At 49.4% G+C, this 13,798-nt stretch overlaps 1 protein-coding gene across 2 annotated transcripts in view; it reads left to right on the plus strand.

Moving 5' to 3' along the window:
• The window catches only part of BSN (bassoon presynaptic cytomatrix protein), a 124,814-nt gene that overhangs the window by 21,309 nt on the left and 89,707 nt on the right, over positions 1-13,798 (plus strand). For both annotated transcript variants that reach the window (XM_068157990.1, XM_068157991.1), the window contains exon 2: positions 12,222-12,621. In XM_068157990.1, coding sequence (XP_068014091.1) covers positions 12,222-12,621 — 400 coding nt within the window. The remainder of the gene's footprint in view (positions 1-12,221; positions 12,622-13,798) is intronic.

Raw genomic sequence — 13,798 nt, forward strand, 5'->3', positions numbered from 1 at the left:
GGCAACCAGCACCAGAACAAGGGGACACAGTCTCAAGCTGTGCCAGGGGAAGTTTAGACTCGAGGTGAGGAGAAAGTTCTTCACCGAGCGAGTCGTTCATCATTGGAATGTGCTGCCCAGGGAGGTGGTGGAGTCACCGTCCCTGGAGGCGTTCAAGAGGGGATTGGACGTGGCACTTGGTGCCATGGTCTAGTCATGGAGTCTGTGTTGATAGGTTGGACTCGATGATCCTTGAGGTCATTTCCAACCATAGTTATACTGTGATACTGTGATAGAACAAGAGGAAATGGCCTCAGGGACTAAACCAGGGAAGGTTTAGATTGGCTATTAGGAAAAATTGTCTCTACTAGAAGAGTGCTCAGGCATGGGAACAGGCTGCCCAGGGAGGTGGTGGAGTCACCATCCCTGGAGGTGTTTAAAAAAGGTGTAGCTATAGTGCTTCAGAACCTGGGCCTGGTGGTGTTGGGTTGATGGTTGGCCTTGGTGATCTTAGCGGTCTTGTCCAACCTCTATGATTTGAAGATTCTAAGCTGAGTCTCTTATGGTCACTGTTTCTGAACGTTTCTGTCGTCAGTTTTGGCAGCTCAAAGCATGTTACAGGAGTGAGGCAAGAGCAAGGCAGCTCTGTTCTGTGTTGCTTTAGCAGTAGTTAACAACCTCAGCAAAAACCGGTGCCAATTAAAGCCAGGGAGGCTCTCAAGGGGGGGGTTATAATCATAGATTTACAAGATAAGCTTTCCTGAGCTGTGTGCCATAAAAATTCTTCAGCTTCATGCCGTGGTTTATCTTTTGGCTTTGCTGGAATTTCATAAACACAGCAGAGTAATTCATGCTGATGGCTTTACTGGGACAAAGGTCTTCAGTTAAACATGAGCGTGGCACTCAGCTTCCTCGGCTTCATTGCTGGGGTTTGCTTGTAAGATGTCAGCAGATGGAGGCAGAGGGAGCAGCTGCCCCTGGGCTGGGGCAATCTACCTGTCATCCTTCTCCTTTCTGGTGCCCACAGTGTTTTTAACATTGTCATGATATGTCAGGTAGTGATAGGACTAGGGGGAATGGAATGAAGCTGGAGGTGGGGAGATTCAGGCTGGATGTGAGGAGGAAGTTCTTCACCATGAGGGTGGTGAAGCTCTGGAATGGGTTGTCCAGGGAGGTGGTTGAGGCCCTGTCCCTGGAGGGCCAGCCTGATCTAGTGTGGGGTGTCCCTGCCCATGGCAGGGGGATTGGAACTAGATGATCCTTGTGGTCCCTTCCCACCCTGACTGAGACTATGATACTATGATGACCCTTTATGAATGGTGTGATTTGTAACATGCATCAATGATTCGCTCACACGGTTGGAGTGCAGAAAGATATGAAGGCCACACTAGGTGAAAATCAGATTGAAGAGACAGCTCCAGCCTGCACCTCACTGTGGCTTTGGGGGCAGTTATCCCTACTGCCCTTTCTCTGCATGCTCCCTGGTGTTGGTTGCAGGGTCATATCCCTGTGGTAGGGCTTTTTGTCATTTCTTGCAGACCTTCTAAATCCTGTAGTAGAGAGGAGTGGAGAGGAGCCTGCAGCAGCCCTGGAGCATGGCCACCCCCAGTGCTCCCTTGAATGAATATGGAGTTTGATGTGCTCAGTCTGGTGAGACTTCCCAAGTCAGGCAGACGTGCTGAGCATCCTCCCCTTCAGCAACATCCCTGGGTCAGCAGCTGGGGTGCCCACTGCCTCCTCTCCCTCCAGTCCTGCCCGATGGCTACAAGGCTGTTCTTCACCTGCACCTATGGTTGAAAGCTGACCTGCCAGCTGCACTCATTGACTGGAAGAGCTACCATTCCTCCTTGCTTTATACCTTCCAGGTACTTCTTAGGTGCCCAGAGAGGTGCAGGTGGTGAATCAGACATGCCATGGACCTTTCTAATAGGTCTACATTGATCCCAGGGATGACATTTCTGTGCATGCACAGCAGACCCAGGGCTCCTGCTTTGCATCTGGGCTGCCCTGGCTCCCAGCAGCTAGCTGTATACTGCTCCTCTTACTGTGCAGCTCACTGCATCACGATCAAGAAGTGGCTTCTGCTCTGTCTCTGGGAGATTTACATGTAGTTTTCTGCTATCACAGAGGGAACAGATTTTCCCTGATGCTGAGGCTGAATGGATGTTGGACACCCCACTTATCCCCGAGAGATTTTAATGCTTTGAAGTTCAAGATCTTAAATGTCCTTAGCAACAGTTATATCACTTGAAAAGGAGACCTGGTTAAACCTTTCACCCTTCAGTGTGCCCACTCCTGTAAAGCTATCTCACAAACAGTCTCTTTGATATATATTGGTCTGAGATCATTACCTACAGGCTCTTCTGTCATGCCAGCTGGTGACATCCCTGAAGGGCTTGATAAAGATCCTGGCAGTGGTGGCTGCACATTTCAGGGATCAGGAGCTGAAGGAGTAGCACATGGGGGTCTGCAGGTCACTTGGTGATATTCTGGCTCATGAAGGCTCTTTGGAGGCATGCAAAAGTCTCCCCTGACTCCAGTTCAGGTCTTGGGGTTCATAAAGGCTGCTCTGGACTCTAGGGGGATCACTTGCCTTGCATTCAGTTTGCAGATGGTCTGCATGGGCTGGCTAGCAGACATCAGATCTTGGGGTTCTCTGGAGAGAAGTTTGGGGATGCCAGGTTGGCGTGTACAAGCAACAGGCACAGGACTTGAGGCTGAGAGAGTCGTTTGTCAGTGGAATGGGCTGCCCAGGGAGGTGGTGGAGTCACCATCCCTGGAGGTGTTCAAGAGGGGATTGGATGTGGCACTTGGTGCCATGGTTTAGTCACGGGGTCTGTGGTGACAGGTTGGACTTGATCTTTGAGGTCTCTTCGAACCTTGGTGATTCTGTGAGGCCATCATGGTTCTATGTATTTATGAGAACAGGTATGCGTGTGGAGGTTTGGGATGAGAGGGATTGCCCAGATGGGGTGAAAGCCTTGAGCAGAAGAATAGAATAGAATAGAATAGAATAGAATAGAATAGAATAGAATAGAATAGAATAGAATAGAATAGAATAGAATAGAATAGAATAGATTAGCATCAGGAGATGTGCATTAGGGATGCCTCAGTCATGGGGAAAACGCCTGACAGAAGCTGCATCTTGTTTGATGGGGCTGAAGCAGCCCTGGAGCACAAAAGCTGCAGGAGAACAGGGTTTTTCCCCAGCTGACAAAAGCAAGTCATTAGAGAGCGTGGCCTTTCACGAGAGTGCCTGTCTTGCCTTCCAATAAAGCAGCCCCTGACAGTTTCTAGTCACCATTTCATGTTTTCTGTTTCCATCTCAGCTGTGTGCCACTCGCTGGTTGTAAACCACCCAGTACATACAGTTCCAGCACAGGCTTCTTCCTGCCTGGACAAAACTGTCATTAAGTGGGTTTGAGCAGGTGCTGATTTTGAATTCTGGAACTGCTGCTTTTTTTTTCTTTCTCTCTTTCTTGGTCACAGCAGAATCTGGTACAGGATCCCCATGACAGCACCAGGGGCAATGGGTGGAGGCTGAGGCGTAGGAAGTTCCATGGAAACATAAGGGACATTTTTTTCACTGTGAGGGTGACAGAACACTGGAACAGGCTGCCCAGGGGGGTTGTGAGGTCTGCCTCTCTGGAGATATTCAAAACCTGCCAGGATGCATTCCTGTGTGATCTGCTCTAGGTGATGCTGCTCTGGCAGGGGGGTTGGACTGGATGAACTGTACTCAGCACTGGTTTGGCCACACCTTGAGTCTTGTGTCCAGCTATGGGCCCCTCAGTTTAGGAAAGATGTTGAGTTGCTGGAATGAGTCCAGAGAAGGGCAACAAAGCTGGGGAGGGGTCTGGAGTACAGCCCTGTGAGGAGAGGCTGAGGGAGCTGGGGCTGCTTAGCCTGGAGAAGAGGAGGCTCAGGGGAGACCTTATTGCTCTCTACAACTACCTGAAGGGAGGTGGTAGCTGGTTGGGGGTTGGTCTCTTCTCCCAGGTATCCAGCACCAGAACAAGAGGACACAGTCTCAAGCTGTGCCAGGGGAGGCTTAGGCTGGATGTTAGGAAGAAATTCTTCATAGAGAGAGAGATTGGCCATTGGAATGTGCTGCCCTGGGAGGTGGTGGAGTCACCATCATTGGAAGTGTTCAGGAGGAGACTGGATGAGGCACTTGGTGCCATGGTTTAGTTAGATTAGTGGTTAGATTAGTTAGATTTAGTTAGATTAGATGGTGTTGGGTGATAGGTTGGACTTGATGACCTCGAAGGTTATTTCTGGTCTATTCTATTCTATTCTATTCTATTCTATTCTATTCTATTCTATTCTATTCTATTCTATTCTATTCTATTCTATTCTATTCTATTCTATTCTACTCTACTCCTATTCTACTCTATTCTATTCTATTCTATTCTATTCTATTCTATTCTATTCTATTCTATTCTATTCTAACTTTGGAGGTCCCTTCCAGCCCCTAACATTCTGTGATTCTGTGATCCCCTGTGTGGATGTAGCACTTCCAGAGCTCCAAAGCTGCCACCAGTAAAACTCCCAAGCTTGGTGGATGTTTCAGCATCACTAGTGGGACATTTTCAGTGCATGGAGCTGGAAGTGGAGGCCCTGCACATCAGGCACCTCTTTTTCTGTTTATTTATTGAAAGGTTGCATGTCCTATTTTCTAGTCTGACTTGCTGACAGGCAGTATCTACCAGCTAATATTTGATATTATCCCATGCAGTTCCTATAAACATTAGGAATTATGTTTTTCTGAGTCAATCCCAGTGCCTTTTGGACCTAGAGTGCAGTTCTCCTTTTGCTTAGCTACCTTTTTACATTTTTTTCCCCCCTAAATAGGTTATATTCGGTGATTCTTAAAATCAGTCATGTGGATGTTCACATCAGGTTTCAGTCAAACCAACTAGGTCAAATCTCCGCTCGTAGCTGAGCAGCTCTAATTCTTCTTCATTAACCCAGCCTCCCTCTTTTGGGTGTGAGCATTTATGCTTCTTGCTTCTCATGCTTTATCTTGGTTATCTGCTGCTCATGCACTTGCTCTTACTGCAGGGAAGCTGCCATTTGTTTTCCCTCTTCCAGTGATGGAAAAGACTTGCTGTCCCCATTTTGCTTGATTTTGATATGGCTGTGAAGCTAGGAGGTACCTTCCATGGACAAACCCAGCTCTTCTTTGGAACCCCTAAGCAATGTGGGCTCTTTGGGAAATGATGGCAATGGTGCCGTTTATGGAATCATAACATCACAGAATCATTAGGGTTGGAAGGGACCTCAAGGATCATTCAGTTCCAACCCCTCTGCCATGGGCAGGGACCTCTCACACTAGATCAGGTTGCTCAGAGCCACATCCAGCCTGCCCTTAATAACCTCCAGTGATGAGGCTTCCACCACCTCCCTGGGCAACCTGTTCCTGTTTTTATGTTATGCAGTGATTAGATCTGTTTCCCAGTGAGCAGGGATCCATTTCAGTCAGCACCAAGCAGGGAAAAGGATGCAATCCATGTTTTTCACTTGCATAAAAGGGCTGCAACTCCCAAATTATATACTTGGACCAAAATTAAGGAACACTGCTAATAGCAGAGCACAGCTCCCGCAGAATCAGAGAATCAACCAGGTTGGAAGAGACTTCCAAGATCATCAAGTCCAACCAATCACCCAACCCTAACCAATCAACCAGACCATGGCACTAAGTGCCTCATTCAGTCTTTTCTTAAACACCTCCAGGGACATCGACCACCACCACCCCCCTGGGCAGCCTATTCCATGCCAAACCCTGCTGGGGTGCTGGGCCCCATCCTCTTTAACATCTTCATTGATGATCTGGATGAGGGGGTCGAGTCAGTCATCAGCAAGTCTGCAGATGACACCAAGTTAGGAGCAGATGTTAGTCAGTTAGAGGGTAGAAAGGCTCTGCAGAGGGACCTCGACCGACTGGACAGATGGGCAGAATCCAATGGGATGGCATTCAACAAGTCCAAGTGCCGAGTGCTGCACTTTGGCCACAACAACCCCATGCAGAGCTACAGGCTGGGGTCAGAGTGGCTGAGAGCTGCCAAACAGAGAGGGACCTGGGGGTACTGATTGACAGCCACCTGAATATGAGCCAGCAGTGTGCCCAGGTGGCCAAGAGGGCCAATGGCATCCTGGCCTGCATTAGGAATAGTGTGGCCAGCAGGAGCAGGGAAGTCATTGTGCCCTGTACTCTGCTTTGGTTATGCTGCCCCTTGAGTCCTGTGTCCAGTTCTGGGCCCCTCAGTTTAAGAAGGACATCAAAACACTTGAAGGTGTCCAGAGAAGGGCAACAAGGCTGGGGAGAGGCCTTGAGCACAGCCCTGTGAGGAGAGGCTGAGGGAGCTGGGGTTGTTTAGCCTGGAGAAGAGGAGGCTCAGGGGAGACCTCATTGCCCTCTACAACTACCTGAAAGGTGGTTGTAGCCAGGAAGGGGTTGGTCGCTTCTTCCAGGCAACCAGCACCAGAACAAGGGGACACAGTCTCAAGCTGTGCCAGGGGAGGTTTAGACTCGAGGTGAGGAGAAAGTTCTTCACTGAGCGAGTCGTTCGTCATTGGAATGTGCTGCCCAGGGAGGTGGTGGAGTCACCATCCCTGGAGGTGTTCAAGAGGGGATTGGATGTGGCACTTGGTGCCATGGTCTAGTCATGAGGTCTGTGGTGATAGGTTGGACTCGATGATCCTCGAGGTCATTTCCAACCTTGGTTATACTGTGATACTGTGAAGAATGTTGGCACTCACCTTGGGGTGGTTGTTGCTCCAGGTTAGCATCGTGTGTTAAAAAGAACCCAGTGACAGCTATTGAGTTATTTGGTCCAAGCTTGGGTCTCATCTGTATAATTTAACGGCATGAACTTGAGCTAAATTAGAGCAATTTCTTTCTGTGGGCCCTGAAGTTACCTAGGAATTCCCCAATAGAAGGCTGTGCCACCTCAGTGGAACAGGGCTGTGGAGGGATGCTGTGTCACTGTGCTGCTTTCATCCTTCCTAAAGCTGCTGACACCTTTTCACCGGTGCTGCCATGCCATCAAGAGTTAGCTTTCCAACAAATCATTTCTTGCTGAAATCAAACGTTAATCAGCAAACAGTCCAACATTTGTTTTGGCTGCAAACAGGAGATTGTTTTTGAGGCCTTCCCAGTTCTTCTTATTTCAGTGAAAAATCCATTGTTTTTGTGGGAGGGAAAGAATTGGGCATAAAAAAGTCTGAGGGGGTTGTGACATCTTACACCACAGAGCTTGACTTTGTGGAGAATGGCTTTGACTGTTACTTTTCATGATGCTGTTCGTGCTTCTGATCTTCTCAGTCAGCTCTTCCCTCCTAGTCCTTCTCCACCTCCTCCCAGCCTGCCAGGTTTGCACCAGCCCTAAATAGAAAGGCTGGTTTCCTATCTGTGCCTGTTTCTGAGGGGAGTAAGGAATGTTCTGCACCTTTTTTTTCCATCAGGAGAATAATCTGACAGCAAAGCAAACCTGGCTACAGATTAATCTCTCAGGGTGATGTAGCTCTGGGCTACATGAGAAGCAAACTTGCAGTTTAGCCTCCTCTCTTGCACAGAGCTGAGGGTTGATTTTGTGGGTGCTTTACAATGCTTTGCATCAGGAGGGTGCTCCTTGCACTGCCTAGGGAAGGTGAGGCAGGTGGCAGAGCTGGGAGTGAAGCTCTGATGTTTTCAGGTGTTTAAGCCCAGGCTGGATGAGGCTCTGGCCAGCCTGATCTAGTGTGGGGTGTCCCTGCCCATGGCAGGGGGGTTGGAACTAGATGATCCTTGTGGTCCCTTCCAACCCTGACTGATACTATGATACTATGAAAATGGCATCCTCCCAGCTGCCAACCTGCCAGGGACTGTGGGCACATTAACAGAGCTGCCTGCCTGACCTTCTCCTGATAAAGCATTAATAGACAGAATACATTAAAGGGAAGCCTCGATGGTGTAACTGTTAATAAGCTTAGGCAAATGCAGCTGATATTCTCCACTGGGGCAAAATTCTCCCTCTGTTGGTAACTGAGAGCTGCTGGATTTGGGCCCTGTGGAGATGTCTGCCTGAGCATCACCCAATGTTTCTAATCAGCCATTAGGGCAGTGCAAAATCAATGCAGCCCCCACCCAATGGGTGCAATCCTGCCTCATTAGGACATCTCAATCTAATTGTTAATGAACATCCAGTGGTACTGGGGGGGAAATTCCTTTGGAACTGTTTAGCGGCCGAAGCCAGTTAATAATTGTATTGATTATGAAAAGAGCTGTAGGGCGGGGGGGGGAGGGGGAAGGTAGATGAGCTGCAGTTTGGACTTGTGTAACAACAGCAAATGGTTCATAGATGGGCATGGGATGTGCACAGGAGCATCCTAGCAAAAGATGCAATGAGTGTGGGCCTGCCTCTGATTCCATATGACTGTTCTCATGTTCTTTCCTGAGGCATCTCTCCTGTGTTTACTGTGTTTGGCAGGCCAGATGATTCCTTCTGGTCTTAAAATTTCATGGACATGTTCAGCTGGTGCAAGTGGGAGACATCCCAGCTTGTGTCATGAGGTGGCTGAAGCACCTTGGGTAATTATAAATAAATGCAGTGATGATAGAAGTGCACAGAGGGAAAGCACTGCTGAGAGTGGGATGGAGATGGTGCACAGCACTTCTCTGCACCTGAAAAGGAGGAAGGAGCTGGGAGGGAGCTCCATCCTAGACTGGGAGATCATCTTCTCAGAGCAGCACTGTTCCACCAGTGCCCAGCTGCTCTCCTCCCACTTCTGTGCCAGGAATGATGGCTCCAGGCAAAATAACAGCACCTTGTGTAATTTTCTTCTCATGCAGTTTTGCTTTTTCAAGACAGCCACAGACTCTGTTTTGGATTAGGAAATGTGGTGAACTGGCGTGTGCCTTGTGTGCCAGCTCCTCTTGATGGAGCACAGCTTTGGTGGCACAGCACTCCTGATGTGCTGCAAACAGCTCACTAAGCAAAAAGATTCACTCTTTAGCTGAAGAAAGGTGCTTGAAATAAGTCAGGCAGGCTGCCAGTACTGCTAACACCAGCTGCAGACATAGGGGTACCTACTGATACATGGCTAAACACTTCAGCAGTGGGCAGCTGCTCTTGGGTTTTTCCAGTTCTCACTGAGCTGGGAAGTGAAGCAGTGGTTGAATGGAAATTCTGTGGTTAGAGCTGGATTGGTTTCAGAACAGAATAGAATAAACCAGGTTGGAAGAGACCTTTGAGATCATCACATCCAACCTATCATCCAACACCACCTACTCAACTAACCCATGCAACCAAGCACCCTATCAAGTATCCTCCTGAACACCTCCAATGATGGTGATTCCACCACCTCCCCAGGCAGCCCATTCCAATGGGCAGTTACTCTCTCCGTGTAAAACTTCCTCCTGACCTCCAGCCTGAACCTCCCCTGGCACAGCCTGAGACTGTGTCCTCTTGTTCTGGTGCTGGCTGCCTGGGAGAAGAGACCAACCTCTGCCTGTCTACAACCTCCCTTCAGGTAGTTGTAGACAGCAATAAGGTCACCCCTGAGTCTCCTCTTCTCCAGGCTAAGCAGCCCCAGCTCCCTCAGTCTCTCCTCACAGGGCTGTGTTCCAAACCCCTCACCAACTTTGTTGCCCTTCTCTGGACACGCTCCAGCAAGTCAACCTCCTTCCTAAACTGAGGGGCCCAGAACTGGACACAGGACTCGAGGTGTGGCCTAACCAGTGCAGTGTCCAGGGGCAGAATGACCTCCCTGCTCCTGCTGGCCACACTGTTCCTGATGCAGGCCAGGATGCCATTGGCATTGGAGGCTGTCGTGAGGCGAGTGTTGATCTTTTCTCCCAAGTGTCAGGTAATAGAGAGAGAGGAAATGGCCTCAAGCTGCACCAGGGGTGGTTTAGTTTGGATATTAGGAAAAAATTCTTTACTGGAAGGGTTGCCAGGCATTGGACCAGGCTACCCAGAGAGGTGGTAGAGTCACCATCTCTAGAGATGCTCAAGAAACATGTAACCATGGCACTGTGAAACATGGCTTAGAGGGCATGGTGGTGTTAGGTCAGCAGTTGGCCCTGATGATCTCAGAGATCTTTTCCAACTGAAAAGTTCTGTGATTTGACACTCATTAAACTTTCCAGTGAATGTGACCTCAGTGCTGCTGGGTACACCACTAGGGCAGCAGGTGTTTTAATACACAAATGCTGGCTTTATAAGAATTAAATGGAGGCAGAGGTGCTTCCCATGAGCTTCTCCCAGGGTTTGGGGCCAAGCTCTCCTATCACCACCACCTACACCTGCCTACTTGTCTTATGAGGCAGCATCAGGAGGTGAAGCCCAGCTCTGAGCTCCCACCCCATTAATGGAGGAGTGCTGTGAAGCAGACTACACTTCTGCAGGTGTCTGGCTGCAGGGCCAGGTGTGGTTTGCTCTTTAGTCTGGAGCACATCTCCCATATTGCTTTGCTTTATTATTATTGCATGATTCCTCCTTCACAGAAGTGGATTTCAATCTGCAGCTGAAAAGTATTCCCAAAGTGCTATTTTAATATTTATTTTCATCTGACTTCCTATTACTGTGGCAACATGCACTTTGAATTTCATTAGTTTTCTGCATTTAAGTTCCCTTTTTAAACCTTTAGAAGGTCAGAGCCTGCTTGGGTAAATCAACTATTTATTAAATTTGAGAGTGTGAGTAATATTTTTCCTTAAACAGCTGTAGAGCTCAGGTAGTGAGGGCATGAGGGCTCCTGCCTCCTGGAAGAAATATTTGTGGGGATTGCTGATAAGCACCAAATTATTTTGTAATTAGATAAGCATCTTCCATCCCAGGCTCATCCTCATGCGCTCGTAGTCTCTCAGCAGCGTGTTACAAGCTACCTGCACTGAAGTAGTGGGGGATCTCCTGCCATGTCCATGTATGTTGGTGCTTCAGGGGGACTTTTCTTCTGCTTTTTGGTGCTTCCTCTGTTGCATGTCATTACCCTTGCAAACTGGGCTGATGGCAGTCTAGATTGAACCATTTCAGTCTAGATTGAACCATTTCAGTCTAGATTGAACCATTTCAGTCTAGACTGGATGATGAGGCTCTGGCCAGCCTGATCTAGTGTGGGGGGTGTCCCTGCCCATGGCAGGGGGATTGGAACTAGATGATCCTTGTGGTCCCTTCCAACCCTGACTGATACTATGATACTATGATATTATGTTCTCCAGCACAAGGACTCAAAGCTCTGAAGCTGCTCCAGAGCTTCCTAGGCCTGCTGGACCTTCTCCTCGAGCTCTGGGGTGGCAGAGAGCATGTACTGCAGGGTGCTGAGCATTCCACACAGGCTAGTGGGTCTGCTGCCTGACAATTAGTGGGTGCAATGCTGACTGTAGGATTGCTCCTTCTGGGTGGCTGGGGGTTCACATGGAGGTTTCACAGCCCTGTGCTGGTGAACTAATACATCCCAGCAGGTTTTCTGCCTAGCCAAGACTGGGATGACCCAGAAGAGGGTTCAGCTGTGGGGGTGGCCAGGCCCTGTTCCTCAGGCTTTTCACTTTAGCAATGATTACCAAAGCAGAGCTGATGCCCTCTCTCTTAATTTACCACAGCTGTGGCCCCAGAGAAACAAGCCCTCAATTTCTTTCACCTGTGATTTGCACAGGGGCAGCTCCACAGTCCAGAAAGATTAAAACCAAGTAGTTCTCCTGCCTCCTTTGGGCTTTGGAGGGGTTCTCTTTTTATCAGTAGGGCTTTCTGCAGCCTTCTGGTTTCACAGCAGCTCATAAAAGTAGGTTGTGAGAAGATGGTTTGGTGTGCGTTGGCCGCCTTCTGCAGAGAGGCCTCACAGTCTGCAAACCAGCGCTGCTGCTGCCTCCTCTAGCACCACTTTGTGCTGGAGAAGTGCTGAAGGGCAGCCCTTGGCTGGCAGGAGGCTGAGCTGCCCCAAACTTCTCATTCACTTTGTATGTGCAACTTTCTGACTAAGGTTCAGCTCGGAATACACCGAATAATTCAATTACATCTCTGCTGCTGGGTTATGTAAGAGAAAGCTGAAATTGTGCCTCATTTCCTAAGGTAAAGTGGATCCTTCATCCTTCTGCTGAGCTGAACAATTTCCCTGCTCTGCAGAATGGTCTTACTGTGCCTCTCTGGCTAGCTGGGGGCTTCAGGGGCAGAGTGTGCTTTAGATGTTTTCTACAGTGATTGGCATCTCTGCAATGTGTGCTAAACCTGGCCTTATTCTGTGTATTTTTAATGGTGTTTCAGCACGCCCAGGAGACCGGAGCAGCTGGATCAGGCTGCGGGACAGCGCTCAGCGTCCCCCTCCCTCTCCCAGACTGCACCCAGCTCCCAGAGCCCGCGGGAGATGAGGGGCCGCGGCCAGCCCGGGCCGCCAGCAGAGGGACCGCGGAAGATGCTGCAGGTGGACGCCAGGAGCCAAGGCTCGGGGAGGTCCCCGTCAGTGTCACCAGACCGGGGCAGCACTCCCACCTCTCCCTACTCGGTCCCACAGATCGCGCCGCTCCCCAGCAGCACGCTGTGCCCCATTTGCAAGACCACCGAGCTCACCTCATCCCCCGGCCAGCCCAACTTCAATGCCTGCACCCAGTGTCACAGCAAGGTCTGCAATCAGTGTGGCTTCAACCCCAATCCGCATCTCACCCAGGTAATGCTTTCTCTTCCTCAGGCAGCCTTCTCAGCCAGTGCTGGTGGCTAGTGGGATGCCAAGGATTGGAAGGAGAAGGTCTTGCTTTAACCAAGCATAAAAGTTACACCTTTGCTTTTGGCAGCTGCAAAGCAGTAAGCAACAACAAGGGCTCTGCTGGTTAATTGGAATAATTGCAATACCATGGGGGAGGTAAATTGGTTAAAGGGAAGTGGCAGCCCACCAGAGAGTTCAGTCTCTCTTGCTGAGACTCCAGAATGTTTTGCTGAGGTGAGATCTACCTGTGCACAATTGTCCCGAGGCCAAAGGACTCAACAGCAGGAGGGGAGCAGAGGGGTTGCTGGCCACCCCCAAGGTGTTGAGCATCTGAGACCCTGACTCATCCCAGGTGAGGATGTTTTGAAGGTAGATGAGTTTCAGACAGCCTCATGGATGGTGGGAGGAGAGAGGTGTGAAAAGTCCTGTGTGAGATGATGCCCTGCAGGGGGAGCACTGCGTGGGATGTGAAATAGATGTGCAATGGATGTGCAGGGTTCCAGGGGGGGATCCAAGCAGTGGCGGTGAGTGGGAGTGCTGAGGTTGGCTGGGGCATGGGGCTTCCATTGCCAATCTGTCAGGTCAGAGACCTCCATGCAGAGTGGGAAATAATTTGGATGCTTTTTGCAGCTGTGAAGAGGGAAACCTGCTCTCAGGCTTAATAACAGAAACCTTAGAAAGCCACTGTTCCACTCCAGTGTGCGAGGAAACAGGATTCAAGCAGTCCCCTGAGTACCCACATTTTATGGCCTGTAGCTGTTTCTGGTAAACATCTGATGTTGGTTTCTGACACCAGGCATAGCAGTTTGTAAACACCATCATTTGAGAGACTCCTGCCTTCCAGTCCTTACCCTGTGGAAGGAGCGTTGGGGTAGCTGATAGCCCTGGTGTAGTGAGATGTAATTAGCTGACTATTGGTTTCGTACCCCTGTATGGAGGTATTTACCCCTGTGAAGGTCAGTTGAAAGTCTCAGATCTTCATAAAGGGCCCTGGGGAGGCAATGCAGGCTTCTGCAAAGAAATGCCTGTGGCCCACTTTTCTTTTTCACTTTTGAATAGAATTGCTAAACATTTATTGTCCAAGCATTGCTTTGAAAGTTGACCAACTGCTCTGAATAGTATCAGTTAACCAGCAAAGAAA

Source organism: Melanerpes formicivorus, unplaced genomic scaffold (genome assembly GCF_026170545.1).
Source record: "Melanerpes formicivorus ecotype bairdi unplaced genomic scaffold, bMelFor1.0.p_v2 SCAF_38, whole genome shotgun sequence".
In the NCBI taxonomy this organism is placed as follows: domain Eukaryota; kingdom Metazoa; phylum Chordata; class Aves; order Piciformes; family Picidae; genus Melanerpes; species Melanerpes formicivorus.